The 25,548-nt window shown below is 38.9% G+C and overlaps 1 protein-coding gene across 4 annotated transcripts in view; it reads left to right on the forward strand.

The window, feature by feature from the left end:
- Positions 1-1,325: 1,325 nt before the first annotated feature.
- ELAVL1 (ELAV like RNA binding protein 1) overlaps positions 1,326-25,548 on the forward strand; it is a 64,576-nt gene continuing 40,353 nt past the window's right edge. The window contains exons 1-2 of one of the 4 annotated variants that reach the window (XM_074301758.1): positions 1,346-1,539; positions 11,982-12,123. In XM_074301758.1, the coding sequence (XP_074157859.1) occupies positions 11,992-12,123 (132 nt within the window). In that variant the 5' untranslated portion in view covers positions 1,346-1,539; positions 11,982-11,991. Of the gene's footprint in view, positions 1,540-11,981; positions 12,124-25,548 lie in introns of all 4 variants that reach the window. The other 3 variants (XM_074301736.1, XM_074301748.1, XM_074301763.1) reach the window with 3 other exon arrangements.

Genomic DNA, 25,548 nt, shown 5'->3' on the forward strand with positions numbered 1-25,548 from the left:
ACGATGTTCTAGACTAGACCTTGTGTCTTCATTCCATGGGTGGCTTTTTTCTTTGCCACATTTATGCACCTGAGGCACTATCCTTTGTGAAACACTTCCATTATTCCTTCCCCAGGAAGGTAGGGCAGACATTGTTACTCCATTTTATAGAGAAGGAAGCTTGAGCTGTAAGGGACTAAGTGCCAGCTAATTACTGACGGGTCTAGCCTTATAATTCCTACAGCAGGAGCCTGAGTTAATTCAACTAACTACATGCCACAGGACCTGGCTAATTAGTTTCAATGGTTCTCATCAGGTCCAACTGGACTGGGATTAAGAATGACTCCGGAAGGACCATTGGTTTTGGGTCCTTTGGCCCCTCGGGCTTCCTAGTAACTAAGCACTTCTTCACCAAGTTGCTGTGAGGAAAGCACTGTGTGACATTGCATGTAAGAGATGGGGATCATGGATTATTTTGACGATGATGAGGATGAATCAGGTGCTGTTCCTGGTGCTGCAGAAAGCCTCCGAACCTCCAGTTTACTTCAGCAAGTACGGGATTGATTTGGATCTAGTCCAAAGATTCTCACTAGACCTTACAGCGTCTGCCTTAATTCTCCTGCGTGCAAAAATTAAGCCAGCCTTTCTTTGGAACCTAACATTTCGCTTCTCTGAGGAAGCTTCTGAAAGTGGGTCACAGGTTCGGAGCTCCTGCAGAAAACCCCGCCACTGCTTGCCTCGCTCGGGTGCAGGGCCCTCTGTCCTGTGCACTCTTTTGGGGGGAGGGTCCCTTTTTGTACCTGGGCACATCCCTTCATTTTTTTGTGCCTCAGTTTCCTCCTTTGGACAAGGAAGAATTAGACGTCCCCTCTGGTTCCTTCCCCAAGTGAGGCTGGGGACCCACATCCCATCTAAGGATGGAGCGGGAAGAGAGTGCGCAGACACCCACCGAGCACCCCAGCAGGGGCAGGGATGCACCCCGGGGCACGCACCGCTGCACAGCCCCCCCCCCCCTTCCCCGGGGAACACGCAGCCATGAGCTCGCTAGCAGCACACGCACCCCTATACACCGGGCAGCGCGAGGCGGGTGGGGAATGGGGGCAGACGCGTGTTTCAGGCTGCTGTAGGCCTCTTCCCAATCTCGGGAGGGAGGGAGAGAAGCTGGGAGAATCGCCTTCCAGGCGCTGACTCTGCTCTGGGCGCCGGCCCAGGATCCTTTCGCCTCCCGCCGGCCGCTAGCTCCCCCCCCAGGCCGCGCCTCCTTCCTCCGCGCCGGCGGCAGGAAGTCCCGCCTCCCCGCGGCCCGCGAGGCCCTGTGACACACACGTCGCCCAATAAGAAGAGAGCTGTGGCGAAGAGGGACCAATGGGCGGTCGAAGCGGAGGGGGCGGTCCCGGGCTGCGCTGGGCCGGAGCGGGGTTGTGCGCGCTGAGGAGGAGCCGCCGCCGCTGCCGCCGTCGCTGCCGCCGCCGCTACCGAGGCCGAGCGGAGCCGTTACCGTCCCGCCCGCCCCCGCCCCCAGCCTCCGGAGGAGTCCCGGGCCCGCCCGCCGGCGCACAGGTGAGGCCGCGGCCTGGGCCGGAGCCGGGCCGGGGCCGGGGCTAGGCCGCGGGGAAAGCCTGGGGCTCGCTTGAGCCGCGCCGCCGCTAGGACGTGGGGGCCCGCGGGGCCCGCGCCCCACGGCAGGCTCGGCGCTGGTTTAGGGCCGCTCCGGAGCCCGAGCGCCTGGGGGCGGTTCCCGGGGAAGTTGGCCGCGGGATAGGCGGGGGCTGGGATGCTATAAGCGAGGGCGGAAGGAAGGAAGGAAGAAGGGAAGGAAGGAAGGAAGAGGGGCGGCCCCAAGGGAGGGTATGGAGAAGGTGGGGGGGGGGGGAAGTGGCCGGCCGGCCGGCGATGATCAACCCTCAAGCGCTGCTTTCTCAGGCCAGCACGCAGGAAAAGGGCCCCGAACCAAGATTCCTTAGGATGCCAGAGACCTTCGAGAGGGAAGATGGCCCAGCAAGGGGCCGGGGAAGGATGGAAACGGCCCTCTTCCCCCTCCCCCCTCCCGAGCCGAGGCAAGCGCTTCTCCCCTAGCGGGGGCTAGCCTTCACGCTATCTCAGAACTGGAGAGGACTCAGAGGTCACACAGTCCGGCCGCGGCCAAGAGAACGGCAAGGGCCTCCCCGGGCACTATCCCTTCTCTGCCCCGGGACCTGCGAACTCACAGCCCCTCTTCTGTTCTCAGGCTCCCGTCCGCAGCGCGCTCCAGATTGGGGTTGGCGAGGAGCGCCGAGAGCGTCCCTTCCAGGGTCCTAGTCAGCCTAGCCCGATTGAGGGCGGAAAAGCATCTTCCTTCCTTCGCAGCGGCCCGGTGCGGGGGGGACTGCAGGAGAGACGGATACAGTTAACGTGGGCACTGTGCCTGGCTCAGGGGGAGCTCTTAATCCATGCTTGTTGCCTGCCTATTAATGACGGTGATAATGATAGCGAGGATTTTTGTGCTGCTCTAAGGTTCTCTGTCTCTCTCCTCCTGTCAGTCTGCCTCGTTTTCTCTCTCTGGCTCTCTGCCTCTCTCTGACAATCTGCGCATTTCTTTTTTTCTCTGTCTTTATTCCTCTCTCTCTCTGCCTCTGTTTGTCTGTCTGCCTGTCTGTCTGTCTCTCTAGCCCTGGGAGGTAGATGCTATTATAATCTTTATTTTACAGATGAGGAAAATGAGGCAGTCAAGAGATTTGCCTAGAGTTACACAGTTCAGCTAGGAAGTGTGTGAGGCAGGGGTTCAGCTCAAGCCTTTCTGAATCCAGGTGCAATGCTCAATGCACTTGCTGCCTCTGTTGCCTTTTGTACTTGTACCCCCAGTGCCCGGCAGGTGGTAGGCATTTAATAGCGCACTCTGCCCATGTTGCCTCATCCGATTTTCATAGCGACCCATAGGCAGGCAGGGACCACAACTGTTGTTCACATTTTATAGAGAAGAAAACTGAGGCTCCCCGATGGCCAACAACTTGCCCCTAGTTGGTTACACTACTAAGTGTCAGAGGCAGAATTCGAACCCAGAATTTGGTGACTTTGAGGCCAGTTCTCTTTGTACTAATTATCACGGTGCTTCATAGTTTCCTCTTTTACAACTATAATTTCTACAATAAAATTACAATATATTTTATGCTGGAATGGAGACATGTGAAAAGAATTGGCCAGTCTGTCAGGGCTCTGAAGCCATCCAGTTCTATAGCAGTCCGAGGCAGCATGCCCTCGTGGTAATGTGTTGGATAGCTGGTCATAAAGATCTGGTTCAGATTCTGTCTCTGGTATTGAGTCATCCTCACCAAGTTGTGTGAGCACTCCAGCCTCAGTTTCCTCATCTGTACAATGAGAAAGTTGGCCTAGATGGATTCTAGAGGCTTTTTCAACCTTACATGTATTCTGCCATGGTAAGATTTAGGAGTAGGGGGAGGGGGGTGGTCTTTTGATTTTCCAAAGGAAGCAACTGAGACTCAGAGTCACAATTCAAACATAGACTCCCTAGATTCAAATCCATGCTGCCTTTTGACTTTTTTTTTAAACCATTTTTTTCCTATTGATAAAAGAGAAAAATGAACCCTGAAGGGAAGTAATGATACATATTTCTTTGTACTCTTCTTATAAAGGTTAAAGGGCACAAAATTCCTTCTTAGTAGCATTTTACCAGTTCTTTGGAGAACTGTAAGAGAATGTTGGCAAATTTGGGAACATGTTATGAAATTTGTGCATCTGTTTATGTCTGGCTCATCACCAGCAGGTTGGCCAGAGGATATTGAATTTTTTTTCAGTCATAGCAACCTATGAAGACTATATATTGTGGTATTGAGGAGTAGTGAATTGTCTTGGGCAACCTAAAAAAAACCCAACAACGAGATCCAAGAAGTGGTATATAAATAGAGATAAATGCATCATATATACACATTTACGTATCCCTAGCTATAGAAAAAGAATGTGTGTGATTTTTGTTTTACAAACATGTACGCATACATTCTGCCATATATATGAATACTTATGGAGTGCTCCTTTAAGAAAAGGAAAAGGAAAACATCTCTACTGTTTGGCTGTTAATCAGATATTTATTGAATACCTATTATGTGCAGGGTACTGTGCTAAATGCTTGAAGGGGAGTCATTGCTGGGACTGATACCAGCTGGTAGGTGGGACGTGATTGTCTCATTACCAGCCAACATTGAACACAGTGCCTTGCACATAGGTGCTTGATAAATACATTGAATCAAATTGAATTAATAATAGTGTTCAGGTTGAATTGACTAACAAAGGTCAGACATGAGACAAGGCCTGAACTAGAGCATTGGCAAATGGAATAAAAAGGAAGGTCTAAGAAGAGACATTTCAAGAGAAGAACTGGCAAGATTTTTTGTCTGGATATTTTTGGAGTATCAAGAGACTAGACCTGTGAGTTCATTAGTATGGAAACCATCATCAGTGCTGATACCAGATTTTCTCTTAACATAATCCTAGTGTCTGGACCACTGATAGGTTTTGACTTACCCATGGTCTTAAGTTTAGTATGTCAAATGTAGGGCTTTAATTTAGTTCCTCCTGATTCCCAGGTTGATCCTTTTTCCATTAAGTTATGCTGCCTCTCTATGACAGGTAATAAATGCTTATTGAATTGAATTGGATATGGGGAGCAAGGGTCAGGGAGGAGTCAAAGTTAGATTTGAAGTTTCAGTCTGGTTGTTGAGGCAAAACTGCATTGAGATAGAATTGGGGCCAGATGGGAGAGGAATAGGAATTTAATTTTAGGCATCTTGAATTTGAGATGATGGCCAGGCATCTACTTGGATATGTTAGCAAAGGATTATGACAATACATTCAGTTCCCTGCAATGCAGAAGGAAAGTGGACCAACATTTCCCTCACATGCTGTTTTGTGGGGGAAGCCTGTGGCTACCCTCTTTTTGCCACTAGGTGTCATGTATGCATTAGTAAATATATAAAAATCCCATAGTGCCATGTATAGAGAATAGATAAAGAAAGAAACATCTAAGGAGGGGAGAAGTTACAGTGTCGTTTAAGCAGTGTAAAATGTTGAGATTGGCAAGATATTAATTAAAAAACAGACTATTATTATTTTTATTACTATTATTTTTTTGCTTTGAATACCACTTCTTATTTGCATATTGTCTAACAATTTGTAAAGGGCTTTCAGACACACTATTACATTATATCCTCATAGCAACCTTATGAGGTAGGGTGTCTGTTACCCATATTTGCAGATGAGGAAACTGATCTTTAGAAAAGGGACAGTATGACTTACTCGAGATAGTAGGAATAATAAATGGTAGAGCTGGTATCAGACCCCAAGTTTTTTGACTCTTAAGTGCTTTTCCTCCTCTTTGATATGGCCTTTCTGTTCTTGTTATTATTATTACCAAATTATATTACCAAATGTACCTATGTACTTTTCATCTACTTTGCCTCCTAATACTTCAACCCCAAATACTTTGGAAGAGGGAGAAAGAAGATAGGAGAGATTCAGCATGTGTGAATATCTAGGTTTTAGGATTTCATTCTTAAACAAGAAAATCAGACTAGTAGATACCTATTTAGGGTTTGCTATTTAATTCAAGAAATATTTATTAAATCTCTACTGTGTTAAACGTAGTGTCCTAGGTGCTGTCAAGAGTAATGAAGGAAGAAAAATGAGATGGCATGCTATAATTGAAAGAGCCCTGGGTGAACGAAGTTCAAATCCAGCCTCTGCCACTAACTCATTGTGTGACCTTGATCAAGTTACTTTCCTGGGCCTCATAAAACACAGGAATTGAATTGGATGTCTTCTTTGGTTCTTTCTGGCTCTGAATCTGTGATGCTTTGTTTTTGTTCTCAAAGCATTTCTTTGGGGAGATCACACCTACAATTGATAAGTTCAGTGATGATCTAGGATTTAAATAATATCTTGAGCTCCATGAGGACAGTTTGGATCCTCTCTAATTTTTAAAAATCTCCAGTGCCTAACAGTGCTTTGCACACATTAGATATTTAATAAATGTTACTGACTTGAATAAGTGATTTTATATATAGTAAGTGAGCTATACATGATTAATTGCTGTGGATTGTACAAAAATTGTTATACCTAGTCAGAGGAAGATTAGGGAAGGCATTCTGGAAAAACGGAATTTGAACCAACTCTTGTAGGATGAATAAGATTTGAATGGAAGTGAGAGGACACTTTAGTCAATGAAACTATGAGTAAAATCACAGGTGAGCTGCTTGGGGAGGGAAAATGAGCCTCAAAAAACAATTGAATTATAGGATTTGGAACTAAAAGAGACCTTTAGAATTATACAGGAGAGGAAATTGAGGTTTAGAAAGATAAAGTGGCTTTTATCACTCCAAATCTAGTTTCCATTGTACTTTATTAGAATGTCCCTAGGAGTGTTTAGAAATAAGACTGAGAAGATAGATTTAGGGCCAGTTTGTGCTGAACATGGAGTCAGGAAGATTTGGGTTCAAATCTTAAAAAATACTTACCAGCTATGTGACCTTGGACAAATAACTCAATTGCTGTGATAGCCTCAGTTTTTTCATTTTACAGATGAGGATAATATTCATTTCACAGGGTTGTTGTGAGGATCAAATGTAATATTCTTTGTAAGATTTTTTTTTGGACTTGTAAAATGCTACACAAAGTTAGAAGTTAACACTATTATTATAAAGACTGATAATTTAAATTTCATCCTTTAGATAATTGAATGAAAGTTCCATTGGAACTTTATGTAAGCTAATGGGACTATCAAATCATTGCTTTAGGTAGAATAATGTAGAGTAATATTATTACTGTATTGTAGTGTGGTTTGGAGAGTCTACAAGAGAAGTAGTACAATCATGAAACCATAAGGGCCTGAGTGAGGTCTTGCAATGGCAAGGCAGAATAAGGACTGATGTAACAGTGAAGACAGGATTAAAAAGATTTGGACATTGACTATAGAAGAAACAAAGGTGACTATCATGATTTTAAGCCTTTCAGGAGGCTAGGGAAGAGTGAAATCATTAGTAAAATGGGGTAGGATAGTCAGATGGTAGGTGGAGAATAAGGCAAATTCTATTTTATAGAGTTAAGTCTGTGATAGTGGCAGGATGTCCAGGTGAAGATGTCCAATATGTATGTGGCTGGAGTTCAAGAAAGATTGAGATTAGGGCTGGAAATACTGATTTGGGGGCACCTCCATAAAGGTTAGAGCCACGTGAGTGAGTGAATTCTCAAGAGAGTTAGAGAGGAATAGGAGCAGGAGCATGAAACGTTGAGAAGTGCCCACATTTAAGGAATGGGAGAAGGAAAAGGAACCAATGTATAAATAGAAAAGTAGGGGAGAAATGAATATAATGTAATATCAAGGGAGAAAAGGAAAGAAGTTTAAAGAAGTAGATGTTGCAGAGGAGAGAGTTCAAGGAGATTATGGATGAAGAAAAGGCTATTTGAAAAGACAGGAGGTTAGTGATGGCTCTGAAGGGAATTTACAGAGTTTGCAAGAGATGGGTACCTGTTTAAAGAAAAAATATGAAATGAAGAATTGTAAGCAATGGTGGTAGAACTTGAGAAGTTAACAAAAGAAAGGAACTAGTACAATAGCTAGAGGAGATAGAAAAGTAAAAATAAAAAAACATAAAGCTATTTTAAGTTGTCATGATCTGGACACTAGATGTTGGGCAACTCACTGTTTTCTTACAATATGTATATCTGGGACAGATAGTACAAATGGACAACTTGGAGGAGGAAATTGGGCTGAATTGCCTTCATAAAATTGTAAAACCCTTTTAGTGACTCAAGTTTCTCCTAGAAACAAAAACCTATCTTTTAAATAATCTTTATTTTACCAGTGTTTTGTATGGCACAAGCCATTGAATATGATTTCTGAAGAATTAAAATTGACTATCACACAGAGGGCTCTGGAAAGGTTTTGGTAAATGTGAGCAAGAGTGCAGGATGTAAACAATGAGGAATTTAGAAGAAGAGGAAAAAAAGTGTCATTAAGAAATAACTATTGGAAGAGATGGATTGGATATGTGCAAAGGTGAATCATGACAAATGGATAGCTGCAGTGCTCATCCTAACTTCAGGAGAAATTGAGGAAGGATGGATTCCCTGTGGTAGATTTACAGGAAGATATTGACAAAAGTTGAGTAGGACGAATTAATTGTGTTCTCTATCACTGAAATGAATCTTTGTATCAGTGAGATCACAGTTCCATTTGAGTTTCTGAGAGTATTAAAATAGACTATTTATAAGCAAAGGGGAAGATGCCTGCCAATAATAATAATAAAACATTTTTGAAGTGCATTAAGGTTTGAAAATTGCTTTACAAACATCTCATTTTATCCTTACAACATCCTTGAGAGAGGTAGGCTATTTTTATTTTACAGATGAGGAAATTGAGGCAGGTAGAGGTTAACTAATTTGCCCAAGGTCACATAGCTTAGTGTCTGCTGGATTTAGTCTCTTGACTCCAACTGAACCACCAAGTTGCCTTAATAGAGAAGGGAGAATTCTTCCACAATTTCCAAGATAATCATAGATGAAGCAATATAAATATATATTATACATATATAATCTATATCTATATATATATCTATGTATATCTATATATATCTATATAAATATAGATTATATATATATATATATATAATATAAATCTTTTCCTTCATGAAGCAAAGAATAGCAGTTTTCATATTTGGAGTTTGAATACATTTGATCTAGGATAGGAGAGGCAGGTCCTTTAATTCTTTTTTACTTTTTTAATATATCTTTTGGATTTCTTTTCCTTCTGAACCACAATTCAGGTGCCACTTTGTACACTAAATCTTTTTTTTTTTTTTTTTAATTCCCTCTTTTTTTTTTTTTCATTTTTTTCATTTTGTTTTTGTTTTTATATCTTTAGTGCCTGAAAGTGCTTTGCACATGATGCTTATTAGGTGATTACTGATTTGAGAATAAATTTTCCTACATTAGAATAGGTATAAATTGATATGAAAAAAATTTTTAAAAAAAGATTTGAGTATAGTTTGAGCACCAAACTAAATTCCATTTTAAAAATTCTTTGAATATCAGTAAACCCTCTTGGGAAGTCTCCTTAAGTTAGACTTCTAGCCTGGTTTTCTTTCTTTTCCAGCCATTATTTGAGCATCTAAATAAATGTTTCTTTTATTCCACCCTTTGTGAACCATTCTTTATATTAGACTTCTGTTATCGTTATATATTCCTGCCCTCGATAGTTACTTTTTATAATGATTAAATAATGTCTAAATCTTTCCTTTAGTCCACATTATCTATTAGTTTATTGACACAGTTGTGTGAATATCTTAGGACCCAGCAAATTGCAGACACCAGGTCTCAATGATGCCTAATATTTTCAACAAAATTTTACTAAAAAGCATAGAAGTAATGCTTTGTTCTTCCAGTTTATATAATTCAAGTTTTATTATTATTTGAAAGGAAAGCTTCAGCACTAGGACAGCAACATTTATTGGGACTGGAGAGAGGGAAAACTGAGGGGGGGGATTTCTCATTCACTCAAGTTTTGACTTTGCTCCTTCCATGAATGGAAAGGAGTTGGCCACTAGCTCAAAAAACATAATGGATATTTGTGCGCTGGTCTCTCTGAGTCTTTTCAAAGGTTCCTTATGACTTTTTGTGGTGCTTGAGCAGCCCTAATTTAACTCTGAGTCAGCATGCATTTATTTATTGCCTATTTTATGCAAAGTACAATTTTAGCTCCAATGCATGCAATGAGTACTCAGACACAGCTCTCTAAGGAACTTGCTTTGCTTAATGATTCTAACACAATCCAATTCACCAAACATTTACGAAACACTCAATTTTTTCCCCTAAGTATTGTCCTAGATACCAGAAATCAGATATAAAATCAAAATGAACTGTATTCATAGGCTTTACATTTAGATGAATTCTAACCCTAAGGTTAGAAATCAATTCTATGTAAGAATTGAAAAATAGAATTCTTCAGTTTTTCAGCCTGCTTGTAAATCCAAGGCAGATGGGTCAAGCCTCAATCACATTTTTGTGCTTATTATCCATTTTGTTTTAATTTTATTCAACAGCATATACATCGTAAAAAAGAACCCATAACCTTTCCCATCATTTCCCAAACTCTCCTTAGCATCTTGTTTCAATATTCAATACTCTAGTACTTTATACATTGAAGCTTTGTCAAAGTCTGTCTTTTTGTATTCCCCAATTGTTGAAAACTATTTATTAAATATTTATTATTTTAAAGACACTGAGTCCCTTGCTCTTAAGGGACTTTGTTTAATAGAAAGAGACAGCATTCGGAAGTGTAAAGAAATTTTAGGAGAAAAAGAACATTTACAACTAGGAAGAGGGATGGGGAATCAAAAGAGAACAGTCTTCACTTAGTAAGTGATATATTAGCCCAGCATGAAAGGAAGCCAGAAATTTTAAGATGTAAAGGTGAGGGGGGAGTACATTTCAGCCTTGGTGAGAGAGGGAGAAGGGGCACTATGTTTTCAGAGCCATGAAGACAGGAAATAGAATGTGAAATTTGGAAGGTTGCTTTGGCAGGTTATGTGAAGGGAAAAAAATATAAATTAAATCTAGAAAGGTATGTAGGAGCTGGTAGAGGTGGGGGGGTTAAATTCCAGACTGTAAATTTTATCTTAGAGGCAATAGGGAATCATTGAAGATTTTGAGTGTCATGTTTAATTCTATTCTTTAGAATATAAATTTGGCAGTTTTGAGGAGGAGTGAGTTTGAGAGTAGCAGTATCAATTAGATGGCTGTTGTAATAATCTTGATGGATATGAGAGATGTTTAGGTAGATTCAGTATAACTAAGAGATGAGAGAAGGGACAAAGTCAAGGAAAAATCCAAAGTAGTGAACTAAGAAAGCAGGTCCCAGGACTGAGTCATCTTTGGTGGACAATGCAACTGCTGGAGATGATGATCATGGGATTTTAAATTTTTTTCTTTAAATATTTTTTTCAATTAAAAATATTATTTTCTACTCCTTCCCCTTCATCTCTCCCTTTAGAAAAAAAAGAAAGAAAGAAAGAAAAAAAAAAAAAAAGCAAGTGAAATAAATTCCCTACATTGGAGATGTCCCAAAAAAATAGGTCTCAGTCTGTGTCCTGCGTCCATCCTCTCAAGCAATAAGATGCTTCCTCATGTCCTTCAGAGTCATGATTGGTCATCGCTTTGATGATCATAGGATTTAGGGTTCAAAGAAACCTTAGAGATTAGCACGTCCAACTCCTTTATTTTATAGATGAGGAAATTGAAACCCAGAGAGGTTGCTAAAATATTTTGCCCAAGGCTACATGAGGGGTAAGTAGAGAGTTGGAATCTGAAAACCAAGCCCTCTGACCTCACATCTAGCATTTTTTTTTTTCTCCTGTGCCTTATTTTAGCTAACAAAGGGGACTGAGTAGGAACTATTAGGCAAGGAGGAAGAGAACCAAGAGGTTTTTATGAAAGCCAAGGGAGAACAAGTATCCAGGAGGGGAGGTGGTAGTTAGAAAATCAGAGGTTTGGTAAAATGGGAATTGCCTTTAGCACTGAAGAGATCATTGTGTCTTTGAGAAAATAATTTCAGCCAGATTGCTAGGCAACTGAAAAATGAGCTGGGAGGGAAGGAAACAGAGGCACTGGTGTAGCTGACTTCCTAGGAGTGGACAGTGAAAGGAGAAGGTGAGGGCAGGGCCAGAGCAGCTGAAGGATTTCAAAGGGGCTGTTTGTACCATGTTGGGCCTGGAGTCAGGAGAACCTGAGTTCAAACACGACCTCACATACATGCTGTGTGACCTTGGGCAAATCACTTCACCTCTGTTTAACTCATTTTCCTCAGCTGTTAAATGGGGATAATAATTGCACCTACCTTTGAGGGTTGTTATGAGAATCAAATGAATTATTTGTATAACACTTAGCACAGTGCCTGGCATGTAGTCGGTGCTTAATGAATGCTTGTTCCCTTTCCCTTTTACCCCCCCTCAATGGATAAGGAGATTGAAGATGAAAGACAATGAAGGCATTATTGAGAGAACAAGATCGAAGAAGAAAAAGGGGATGGGATCAAGGGCACAAGTAGAGAGGTTGATCTTGACAGGAAGGACCACCTCTTCCCCAGAGTTTGAAGCAAAGCAGGTGAGAATGGGGGATGATATAGAGGGATTTCAAGGTGTGGAGAAGGGGAGACAGCTCACAATGGTCGGCTTCTTGTTTCCTCTGTGAAGTAATAATAATAATAGCTAGCATTTGTATAGTGCTTTATGGTTTCCAAAGCGCTTCACAAATATTGTCTCGTTTTATCCTCAAAACAACCTACCTGGGAGGTAGGTGCTATTATTATCCCCATTTTACAGATGAGGAGAGTCAGACAGAAGCCAAGTGACTTGTCCAGGGTCACAAGGCTGGTAAGAGTGTGAGGCCAGATTTGAACTCAGGTCTTCCTGACTCCAGGTCCAGTGTTCTATCCACTGAATCACCTATCTGCTTAGTAGGAGTGAAGTGGGAGGTGAGATCAAAGCTCAAAAGATCATAGATCTTCTGCTGAGAATGAAAGGATAGGGATCATTATAGGAAAGAAGAGTTTAGAATAGTCACCATAGGCAATAGCATCAGTAAGGGAAGAATAAAAAGATTGCTGAGTAGCAGTGAGGACCCATTTGAGATTAAATCCCATCAGTTTTCAGTGGACCTAATCTGGATGATTGTGTGACTTTGTCTAGCAGATTTTAGCAGCACTGGAATGTCCTGGAGAATCTTGATGGGGGGGAGGGTGGTTAGTTTAGTTTTAGGGTTTGGTTTCCTTATCTTTACTCCTTTAGTTGATCCAGATCTATGGCTGTGCCACTTTGACTGAAACACTTTTCCCAGATCTTCATATTTCGCTAATTGTGCTCATACACTTATTTTTACTTTACTAACTCCTATTGCATAACTTTATTCAGTTAACACTTTGCTAACATAAGTTAACACTTAGATGTTCAGTATCTTCATTGATGGGGAAAATAATGTCTAGAAGATATATGGTCCTTATTCTTAAAGTGCTTCCCTTATTTTTAGGAACTTGCAATTTTTGAGGAAGGTGAGAGTCAAGACCCATTCATACTTATTTGACTTGATTGTGTGATCGTCTGATTAAAGGCTGCTGAATTTAGGAGTCAAGGAACCTGGTTCATGTCCTGGCTTTGTTTTGAACTAACTACTTATATGACTCTGGACAAGTCATTAAACTCTCAGGACTTTAGTTTTCTGTGAAAGGATGGTATGAGTCTAGAGAATCTTTATGGTCCTTTCTAATGCTAGTTTTGTAATCTTGTATTCCACTTGAAGTCAATACAAAAGGACTTTTTTTCTTCTTGTAATAAGAACTCTTCTCAAATATTAAAAAAACTGACCTGATTTAAGTGAGTAGGACCATGTATTTCTGTTAATTCTGAAAAGAGGATTTTTTTTTCCTTTGATCTGTATTTTTTAAAAACTAAAAATTAAATCCAGTAACTCTTAATTGCTTTTTAAAAGAGAGAGGGAGAAATGACTTTTTAATGCACTGTTGAGAAAACAGCATGCTTTGGGTAAATCTAAATCAAGTGCTTGTTACTATTTGGGTGATATGTGGGGATTTTTATTTATTTATTTATTTTAAGATTAGGTTTTTCTATCTTGCCCTGGTTGGAAATTCAGGGCCTAGTCATAGTTCCACTCTGGCTGTTTCTGACCTGGGCCAATTCACTCTTCCTCAGTCAAAGCAACAAGCATTTATTAATTGCCTACTGTGTGTCAGGCACTGTTCTAAACATTGGGAAACAAAAACAGAAAAGTAGACCTGCTGTCAAGAAGGGAAAGGTAGCATGCAAACAATGATATACAAACAAGACACGTATAGAACAAATTTGAGATAATCTCAGAAGGCAATAGGGTTAAGGAGATCTAGGAAAGGTGAGATTTTAGCTTGAGGAATCTATAAAGTAGAATTGACCAGGCATGGGAGATAGCCAGTAAAAATGCCTAGAGTCCTGTGCAAAAATGGGTAACTGGGTAAATGTGGTACCTGTGATAGTAGTAGAAGGTATAGGAGTAAAGAGAACGAGTTCTATATGGGGGTCTGTTGATTTTAAGATGTCTATGGGATATCCATTTCAAGATAGGAAATTGGAGATTACAAATTAAACATCAGAACAGACATTAGAGTTAGAGAAATAGTCCTGAGATCTACCTGTATAGAGATGATAGTTAAATCTGGAAGTTGATGAGATCACCAAATCAAATAATAGTAAGTAGAGGGCCTGGAAAGAACCTTAGGAGTTTGAGGGGGTGGGGGTAATCATCATCTGTAACCTGAATAAAGATACTGTAAAGAAGATTGAAGATTAATGGTCAGACAAATAAGAAAAGAGGCTGGAGAGTAAGTGTCTTGAAAATCTAGAGAGAAGAGGATATTAAAGAAAAGAGTGTAATTGACATTGTAAAAGGCTATAGAGAAATCAAGAATGATATGGTTTGAGAAAAAGCCATTGGATTTGACAGTTAAGATCTTTGAGAGGGAGAAAGCAAGGTGGTAGAATAGAAGGAAGAAGTACAAGCAAGCTCTTCACAAAACTTCTCTTAATAGATCTAAATAGGGAAATCTAGAAAAAATTGGGGGTTCATTTGTCTAGTGCAGGTCTGTACAGGGAAACAGACAGGGAGGTTTGGGGACACAGGGAATTGGATTGGGTCAGGAGCATGCTAGCTCAGGGAAAGGTCATGCATCAGGGCAAGAAGAAATTGTAGGTACATACTGGGATATTCCCAAAGCCATGCCAGAGAACTTTGATGGGGACAAATGCAAGCTTTGCATCTGCTTTGCATTTGCAGGATGGGGCAACTTTGTCACTTACTACCTAGATTTAAGTAACATCAAGAGCTAATTAAGAAGGGGGCTTGTATTCATAGATGATGTTCTCAGGAAGGGAGGCCTTGTGCAGTGTATCGAAAAAGAGGGAGTTCAGAAACCAGCAACAGCAGTGTGGCTCAAGCCTCAGGGTTTTATTTCTAGCATCTAGCCTAGCCTACAGAAGAATAAATAGCCCAAAGGGAAATCTTCAGTTCTGCTACTCTGAACCAGCAAAGCTTTTCCAGCTTTTTTATAGACCTTTAGGTCCAGCTCAGAAACCTGAAGAACTCAGACCAGGAGGAAGAGGATTCAATCAGATTTTGTCCTGGATTGGACTACTTTGAGAGCACTGAAAGTTTGCTCCAATCCTTAACTGCTCCTTGAGATTCTGAAATAACACAATAGTCAGTACCCCAAGAAACCCTCCAGAAGTGCTGCAGAGCTAAGTCCTAACATGAAGTCCAAAGTCAGGAAGTATGCTGGAAAAATGACCAAAATTAAAAAAAAATAATTCCACCATTCGAGCTATTAAGGTGGGCATGAAGTTTAAGATTCAAATCCAGAAAAAGAATAATTCTACATCTGTGAGATAAAGTCTCAGTGAAAAACATAGCTTAGACACAAACTCAATTGGAATGTTTGTAAGAGACAAAGGAAAAAGTTGTGGGTTTTTTTTTTTTTATTATTGAAAGAGTTAAAATTTTCTTACAAATAGAATGAAAACACTTGAAGAAAAAATTGGTACAAAAATGAGAGATGTGTAAAAAAGACTTGGGAAGGAAATGAACAGCTTAGAACAAGAGGTATAGAACTTTGCCCAGACAATGAACTCCCTGAAAATTAGAATGGACCAAATAGAAGCCAGTGAATCAATGAGGCAATAAGAAATAAGGGGGGGGGGGAAAGCTTGAAAGACTCCCTTCCCCCCCCCCAAAAAAAATAAATCTAAAACAGACCAAAGGGGGGGCGGGGAAAGAATTGGTGAACTTTATGAATATCATGACCAGAAAAAGACCTCATTTCAAGAAATCTTAAAAGAGAACTCCATAGATCTTTTAGAATCAGAGGTCAAAGTAGAAATAGGAAAAAAAATCAAACTCTTAAAAGAAACTTCAAAATGAAAACTCCCAGGAATCTCATCACCAAAATTTAGTGTTTCCAGGTAAAAGCAAGTCAGAAAAGCAGTCCGAAAGAAAGACTTCAAAAACTAAGGCATCACAGCCCAAAGATCATTCATGACTTAGTACTCATAGTACTATAAAGTAGTAAAATTATTAATTCTTATTTTTAAAGTACTATATATTTAGTACATAAAGGAAAAGAAAGTTTCAAAGTTAGTATGGACTTAGAGCTAAGGATAACATTCAGCAAAACTGAATATAATGCTGCATGGGAGGAAATGGATTTGTAATGAAATAGAGTATTTTTAAGCATTGCTGATGAAAAGACCAGAGCTGTGCAGAAACTATGAAGTTCAATCACAGCAATCAAAGAACCATAAAAGTTAAACATGAATAAACAGTAGCAAAAGACTAAACAGAGATAAACTGCTTTCACTTAAATATGGGGAAATGTATTTCTTCTGAATCTAACATCAGGTGTTATAAAGGGAGTCCAGTTGGACAAAAGCCTGGTAATAGTTCAGTTATGGCTTTATTTGAAGAGAAGAATGGAAAGAGGAGAGCAAAATACATGATGGATGGGGGAGGGAAGGGAGGAAGGGAAGAAAAGAAAAATTACCTCACTTAATCAGGGTATGCAAGTAAACATCTGTACACATTATGAGGAGGGGTTAAGGGAATTGCTGACACTTGACTCACTCTGATCTAACTGGTAAAAAGAAGGAAGAAAACACACACACACACACACACACACACACACACACACACAGAATTTTGTATAGAAAAATATATCACCAGAGAAGTAGGAGAAGGGGAGAAGGAGTTTAGAGAGAGGGTAAATTAAGGATTAGTCCTAAACAAAACAAATTAGGAATATACAAAAATTATTTTAGCTCTTTTTAAGGTAGCAAAAAATGAAAATATGAGGAAATGCTCATATATTGGGGGATTGGTAAATATATTGTGGTAAATAAATGTGATGGAATATTTTTGGGCTGACCTGTTTATCAGCATAATAATAAACTAACCAGGATTCTAGAAGACTAATGATGAAACATTACCTACCTCTTAATTGAGAGGTGAAGGACTCAATGCAGAATGAGAAATTCTTTTTTGGACCTAGCCATTGTGGAAATTTGTTTTTATTAGCTATGCATGTTTGTAGTAGATTTTGTTTTCAGTGAAGGTGAGGTGGAGAGTCTGGGTTGGGGAGAGTGAGAAGGCAGATTATGAGTCATTAAATAAAATGTTTTTTAAAAAGAAAAATTTGGAGAGGTTACTTTCATCTGAATGTTGAGTTTATAAGCCATACTAAAGAGAGCTAAGAAGAGAATGAGAGGGACAAAGTGAAGATACTGATTGTAGACAGGTTCTTCAGGAATTTAGCTATGAAAAGGAAGAGGCAACCTGCTAATTCCCTCCTTTTCTGGGAGCTCACCATATTAATGTTGAACTTAACTCTGGATTCTTGAAGAAGGCTTTGCTATTGCAAAAAGAGCTCTGACTGGTGCTGCCATCCCAGAAAGGCTTCAAATATGGAATGGTGTCTGGTCTTTTGCTTACTATGTATGAAGGGCCTCATTGCTAGAGATTTGGCTATGGGGTGATAAATTTTTTTGACCATTATAATTCATGAAAGTGTCTACTAAGATTAAGGAATAGGGATTAGGTTGGGGGGGGAGTGGAACAGGGAAGAGGATTGTGATCTATGTCAATTGGGAGAGTACATGTTGAAATATGTCTCCTTTAGTTAAATATACATGATAATGTCAGGTTTTTCCTACCTTAAGACTTTAATGAAGAATAAGTCAAACAAAATAAAAATGTTCCTTATTTTATGTAGGCTTCAGAGTTCAACTAATCTAGAAATTTAGTCAATTAGTTAAACATTTATTAAATCTTTACTATGGATAAGGTATTGTATATGTATTGGGGGCACAAAGAAAAGAAAAAAAATGTGGTCCCTACTTTGAAGGAATTTGTATTCTAATGGAGACAAAATATATGCAACTATACAATCAAAACTATATTTTATTGTGTAAATGGGAGGTATTCTCAGAGAGAAGACACTTAGTAATACTGAAGGGACTAGGAAAGGCCACTCACAGAAGGTAGAAAATTTGCCAAAAACAATCCTAAAGACAGTATTGGTGTGATATGGTCCACTTGGTCATGAAGAGTCAGGTACAATTGAACAACAAGAAATCTATAAAATGAAATTACAAAAAATGGCATTTTAAAAATGTTTTACTTAAAGATTGTATTAGACTTCAGAAAAAAATACCCCTCAGCAACTAGTGAAAAGGCTGTGGTGAAGAATTCCTAAATTCTGGGCTCTTCAGGTCAGCACACTAGTAGTCTCACTACAGAATTAGAGTTAGGATTTTGCTAAGATCTAGAACCTTAAGACTGTATAAGATTGTAGATTTTGAATTGGAAGGAACCTTAGAGATTATTTAATATAGTGCTTTTGTTTTATAGAAAGAAACCATGACAGTATGGTTATATAACTAAACAAGTAAAATTTGAATATAGATCTTTCAACACTCTTCTCCATTTTCTTCACTCTTGTGGTGGTTGGCAATTTATACAATAAGTGCCTCACCAATAGCCTTGTGAGTTAGGCAGGATTATCATCTCTCTTCTTACACATGAGCAATCAGGGACGTTAGATAACTTGCCTATGATCACATAACCAATACTAGAACCAGGAGGGACTCAGACCCATGTCCTCTAAGTCCAACATTTTTTCCATTGCAGTGAATCATAAGTTCTCTCAAGTTGTCACTGAGACAAACATCTATTCCAGGGGTCCATTCAGCCCTGAAAGGTGCCATTCTTGGTCCTTTCTGTTCCTCCTTGGTTCTTCTATTCTGTTCCTCCAGTCTAACCTACTTTGCTATACACTGGCTAGTTGTGATTTCATAGATTTAATGGTTATAAAGGACTTCAGGGGCTTGTCTAGGTCACCTCTAGTGATTGGCCCAAGGGCATCCAAGTTGTAAATGTCAGGGCAGGAATTGAAATTAGGTCCTCTGACTCTAGAGTCATCATTTGTCGAACTATGCCATGTTCTCAATTCATATTCTTTTATTCCCAACACTGGCATTTACTGATTTGTGAGAAAGGTAAATCACAACCTCTGTAAGTTTGTCTTTATATGTAAAATTGTTTTACTTTGCTTGTGTACTTAGCCCTAATCCTGTACATAAAGGGTTTTACAAACTTTAAAGTGCTATATTAATGCCATAGGATCAAGGGATTTATCGTTAGAAGGGGACTTCAAGGTCATCTAATCTACAACTCTCTTCCCTTTTAATAGGTGAGGAAACTGAGCCCCAGAGAGATTGTGATTTGCCCAAGCTTATATAGGTAGTCATCAGTAATCATTAAGCACCTTCTATGTGCCAGAGACTGGGGGCACAAATGCAAAGTGAAAATAGTCTTTGTCTTCAGTGAGTTTATAGTTTAGTGAGTGGAGACAACATTTACATATGTGGGTTATTATGTACAAAATAGAATGTGCTTTTTCAGGGAATGTAGTTAGTAGCTGGGCACAAGGGAAATCAGGAAAGCCTCCTGTAGAAGGGGACAATTGAGTCAAGCCTTGCAAGAAACTAGGGCTTCTCATCACAAGGGACAGCCAGTGACAAGGCAAGAAGTGATGTCCTGAGTATGTGGGACTAGGAAGGGTATTCTACCTGGAACATAAGGTGCATGGAAGGCCGTAGTGTACATAAGGCTAGAAAGTTTTGTTGGGGCCAGGCTGCAAAGTATTTTAAATACTGAACAATGTATATTTATGTATTATCCTATATGTTAAAGGAAGCCACCACAGTTTACTAAATAGGGTTTTAGTTGGTCAGATTTGTACTTTAGAAAAATCATTTGGTAGTTGCATGAAGGATGGATTGAAATGGGAAAAAACTTGAGACAGCTAACTAGGAGAAAGATGATGACAGCTTGAAATATAAGGGTAGTTGTGTAAGTGTGGAAAAGGAGAAAGACACAAGAGATAATGCAGACAGAAATAACAAAATTTGGCAAATGAATGCATATGTTAGAGGAATAGGATGAGGAGTCAAGGACTGTAAATTTCAGACACCAGTCCTGTTTCCTCTCTGTTGTTATTTTGAGGTCTAACTTTAGTTTACACTTCTTCTAGAAGTCTGTTACCAGTTGTTTTGTAAGAATTTATACATACATACATACATACACACACACACACACACACACACACACACACACACACACACACACTCTTTCTCTCTCTTTCTCTCCTTCATGGGACATGGAAATAACTTCAGTGAATCAAATTGGACATTGTAATGATATTTATTCAAATATTCTTTATTCTCAGATCCTGAGTACAGCCTGAAATTGAGGGACTTTACAAATACTTCATGAGTAGTAGATTTCTTTGAACCAGATGAATCTTTAATCACATTTTATCATTGTGTCTTTAAGGAATATCGGGTCCAGATTCCAAAGAATTAATTTTTAAATAAATATTTGGAAGACCAATTTTTTGGTAAATTGGTGTATGGTACATTTCAAGTGCTTGCTTACTTGGTGTATTCTTAATTTCTGCAATATCATCAGTAAAACTAATTTTCCTTGCATTTTATTTAAGTTTGATAATAGCCAGAATATATTCTTTAAACCCAATATTGGGGAACTTTTTTTTAATGACACATCTATTCACTTTAACACAGTTTTGCTCCCAAATGACAGTCCTTGATAATGCTTCCAAACATTCCTTTACAGAGTTCTGTGGAAAGGCTTGTGGGAGAGTTGGTTCATTTCTTCCTGTTTTTTTTTTTTTTTTAGAGCTGAAATGTGGTTGGAAACATTGCAGTTTAGACAATATCAGCCTTTCTTTCTGTAGTTCTAATAGTGACATCTTTGGCTAAGAGGTGGATGTGATGAGCTCCACAGCTGGGGTTATTTTTAATTAGCTGGGAGCTTCCTCAGGATTTCTTTTCATTCTAGATCAGTTTCCAACACATTCTTTTATAGTGGCTTTTAGAAATTCTTTTCATTTTAATATAATTTTCACTGGAGCTTTTTGTAAAGTACTTTCCCAAGTAGGCAGATAATTTATTAATTAATTTTAATTTTAATTAATGAGAGATTTGAGTTGACACAGCAGATCTCCTCCCAGAGAGCGATCAGCAGCTTCTGGAGACAACAGCACATTACATATTGCTACCTTTTAGAGAGAATGTTTTATATATATACGTGTGTGTGTGTGTGTGTGTGTATTTTTTTTTTTTTTTTTTTAAGAGAGAATGTGTTTGAATTTTGCAGGTCTATGTATATTACATAGTCTCTATCCTGGCCGTGGATCTTCTCTTAGTGTTGTAATGGAATGATTTCTTGCAAAGCCAAGGATCTGGGAGAAAGTAATGATGCTCACAATAAAATTCTGAACAGGTCCTCTGTGAGTAAGGAGGAGCATTATTAACATTGACTTTATTTTTTTGGGGGAAGAGAATTCTAGCTTATGCTTTCCCTTTTGTATCACATGTATTTTGTCATGTTAGATAACCCCTTGTAAAAATCCCCTCAACCAACCAACTATCTTTGATTTAGCCCAAGTCCTAGGAAATTGTCTTGGACACATAGAGCTGAAGTGACTTGCTCAGAAGCATTTGAACCCAGTTCTTAGTAAGCTCTGAACAGTTCTACTCTGCCAGATGTCCTCTATTATTATCTATGGAACCCTGGCCATGCCAGTTCACCTGTTTGCCTTAGCTTCCTCCGTAGTGAAATGGAAACAATAATAGCACCTACCTCAGTGCTTGTACGGATCAAATGTACATTGTACATTTGATCATTGTACAGCTCTTAGCATCGTGCCTGGCACATAGTTGGGATTATAAATGCTAGCTAGCATTATTAGTATTATTAATTCTGCTAGTACTCCTCATCTATTAGCATCATGGTCTAGTGGAAAAGATGCTTAATTCAGAGCCTGAAGACTTGGTTTGTTTACTGGTTTTGCCTGGGAAACTTTCTGGTCTTCATCATAATGTTGCTTATGTGGCCTTAGGAAAGTTAACTTTGCCTTTCTAGGGATTTTTTTTCCCTTTTTCTTTTTGGACAGGAAGAGGAGAATTAGATCTGTGATTTCATTGGTGTAAGGAACTCTTATGTATTGAAATTCCCTTTACTAAAGCAGACCAGCAGGTTTTGTACAATTTAATGGTTTTAGTGAATTGGGAAATTGGATGACTTGTCCAGAGTTGTACAACTGCATGTGGCAGGCAGGACTGTCCCTTAAGTCTTCTTTCCATTGCACAGCCTTGCATCTCCTCCGCTGATAATTCTCTTAAAATAAGGAGATTACACTTGATGATTTCCAAGGACTTTCAGATCTCATAGTTTAGGAGTCTTAAATTGCTAAATCCATTATCCTTTTCTGACTTAAAAGTTTCTTCAGCTCTGCACCATTTGCCCTTATACTTTTCTTACGTCACTTCCCTGGTGTTTCACAAACTGTTTTCTACTGCATCTCATCCTTTTTTTATCCGACTACTTTTCTTAGTCTCCTTTGCATGGCTTTACATGAGAGCTTAGTTCTAAATCCTTGTGATCTTCTCTTATCATTTCCTATGAATTCAGTTATCACTATGAAAATTACTTAAAAATCTGCATATCCAGTCCTAATTGCTCTACTAAGTTTCACATCACTGCCTGCTGAATATAAACCTGGATTCCTCAGACATTTCAAACTCAACATGTCTAAAATGGAACTCATTCTCTTTTCTAAAACCCATTTGTCTTCCTAACATCTAAAGGCATCACTGTTGCCCCAGTTTCTCAAATTTATAACTTCAGTTATATTAAACTCATCCCCCTTCCTAATCCCTCTTAGTTATTTATTTGCAAAATTTTGGCAATTCTTTCTCCACAACATCTCTCACACCCTTTTCATTCTCTCTCCCTACCCACTCAAATATTACTTTAGTTCAGGTCCTTAATTACTCTCTTGCCTGGACTATTTTAATAGCCTTCTAATTGGTCTCTCTACATATTATTGCCAAAATAATTTTCCTAAAGCACAAGTCTAATCATGTCACTTTCTTGCCGGCTTCTTGTTGCCTCTGGGATAAAATACAGTCTCTTCTGTTTGGTGTTTAAAGCTCTTAATAATCTGAATCCAAGAGGAAAGCAGTAGGGACAGAATCATTAAATAAAAAGAAATTAGAGAAAGCAAATGATTGAGGACTCTGTCCTCTAGGCAAGACAGGATGCATAGGATTAAGGGTAAAGGGGTTGTAAATTAAGGCTGTGAAGGGCTTGAAGTGAAAGGATATAACTCATTCAGAGACTGGATTAGAGGAGTAGCAAGTGAGGGATGTTAACTAAATATTGTCAGATTGTAGAATGAGAAAAGAGAGAGTTTCTTGCAAATGATACCTATTTTCTTAGGAAAGCATGAGGCAAAGTTTGATAGAAGGAAAACTTGAATCAATTAATAAGCATTTATTTAGCCCTCAATATATTCTAGTATTATGTTGGGTGCTGAGCTTGTAAATATAAATAAGAGATAGTCACTGTGCTTAAAGAGTACGTCTATTTCATAGCAATTTTTATATTCTATTTCATGGAAATTAGAGCTCTCCAGACATGAAATGGACTGTTTTGGGTGATGGTAGATTCCCCCAATTGAAGATTCTTAGGCAGAGGCCAAATGATAACTTCTTATCTCCCTTAACCACAGAAATTCTTTTAAGCCAGACATATTGATTGGCATTGGATCAGATTCTAAAATTGCCATCATTTGACTTAAAAAGCAGAATAACAATAATTGATAATTGAGATCCTTATACCACTATCTACTAAGTTTACCAGAAGGATCTCCAAAATTGTCAGAAATTCATTAGATTTTTCATTGATATGTCATCAAAGGGGGAAACAACATCTGCAGAAACAAAAATTTATCATCTGGCTCAAACAGTAAATTACAGATGAAAAAATGAGTCTAGATCAAAATGACAAAGCACCAATTAGATTTGTACCTTCAACTAAATATGAATAAATCAGATATTTCTTGAGGAAAGAGGAACTATCTTCTTGGGATGAAGAGAAAATGCTTTATGGACAAGATAGCACCTGAATTAAACATTCAAGAATGCTTAGAATTGCCATAAGAGGATGGGGAAAGTTGGTGGGGGAGAGGACAGGGATGGGAGATGAATGGATATGTATGTCAGCCATAGAAAGTGGCATGAGCAAAGAAATAGGGACAGAAGAGGACAGGATGATTTTAGGGAGCAGACTTCCCATTGTCAGGATATAAAGTTCATGAAAGGAATTAATGAGAAAAAGTCTGGAAAGGTATCTCAGGCCCTTGGATGCAGACTTTAAGAAAAAATTGTTCTTTTCCCCAATTACATGTTAAAACAGTTCTTAACTTTTAAATTCTATCCCTATCTTTTTCTCCTTCCCCCTTCCTTGAGATGGCAAGCAATCTGATATTGGTTAATCATGTAAAAGATTTCCATATTAGTCATTTTTTACACAAAGATTTGAAAAAGAAAGAGAAAAATAGTATTCTTCAGTCAGCATTCAAACAATGTCAGTTCTTTGAAAGCAGATAATATGTTTCATCATGAGTCCTTTCAGATTATCTGGGATCATGTATTGCTGAGAATAGCTAGGTCATTTATATTTCTTCATTGTATAATATTGCTGACAGTGCTTAGTGTTGTCTGTCCTCACTTTGTATCAGTTCATGGAAGTCTTTCCAGGTTTTTCTGAAATCATCATGCTTGTCATTTCTTGTTTTTCTTTTTCTTTTCTTTTCTCTCCTTTTTTCTTTTCTTTTCTCTTTTCTTTTCTCTTTTCTTTTCTCTTCTTTTCTCTTCTTTTCTCTTTTCTCTTCTTTTCTTTTCTCTTCTCTTCTCTTCTCTTCTCTTCTCTTCTCTTCTCTTCTCTTCTCTCTTCTCTTCTCTTCTCTTCTCTTCTCTTCTCTTCTCTTCTCTTCTCTTCTCTTCTCTTCTCTTCTCTTCTCTTCTCTTCTCTTCTTTTCTTTTCTTTTCTTTTCTTTTCTTTTCTTTTCTTTTCTTTTCTTTTCTTTTCTTTTCTTTTCTTTTCTTTTCTTTTCTTTTCTTTTCTTTTCTTTTCTTTTCTTTTTAAATCTCAAGGCATTTGGGGTTCAGTGACTTGCCCAAGAATACATGCTAATAAATATTAAATATCTGAGGTCATACTTGAACCCAGGTCTTCCTGATTCCAGGGCCTGTACTCTGCCTACTGTACTATCTAGTTGTCCCTTTGCTTGGAATGTTCTAGCACAATAATATTTCATTACAGTCATATCCAATAGCTTGTTCAGCCATTCCCACAATTGATGGGCATCCCCTTGAATTTGAATTTTTAGCCACTTGTCTGCTAGTTTGGGTTTTATTCAGTTAGCAGTGAGGAGTCTTAGATTTAGCCTTATCTTTCTGCACTTTTTTCCCTGAAAATCCACTCCTCTTCCTAACTTTCCTGTTTTTGTTGAGGACTCTCCAAAAAGGCAGGCTCAGAATCATCTTGCCTCTCCCTCATCCTTTATAT

Source organism: Sminthopsis crassicaudata, chromosome 1, assembly GCF_048593235.1.
Source record: "Sminthopsis crassicaudata isolate SCR6 chromosome 1, ASM4859323v1, whole genome shotgun sequence".
Lineage (NCBI taxonomy): Eukaryota > Metazoa > Chordata > Mammalia > Dasyuromorphia > Dasyuridae > Sminthopsis > Sminthopsis crassicaudata.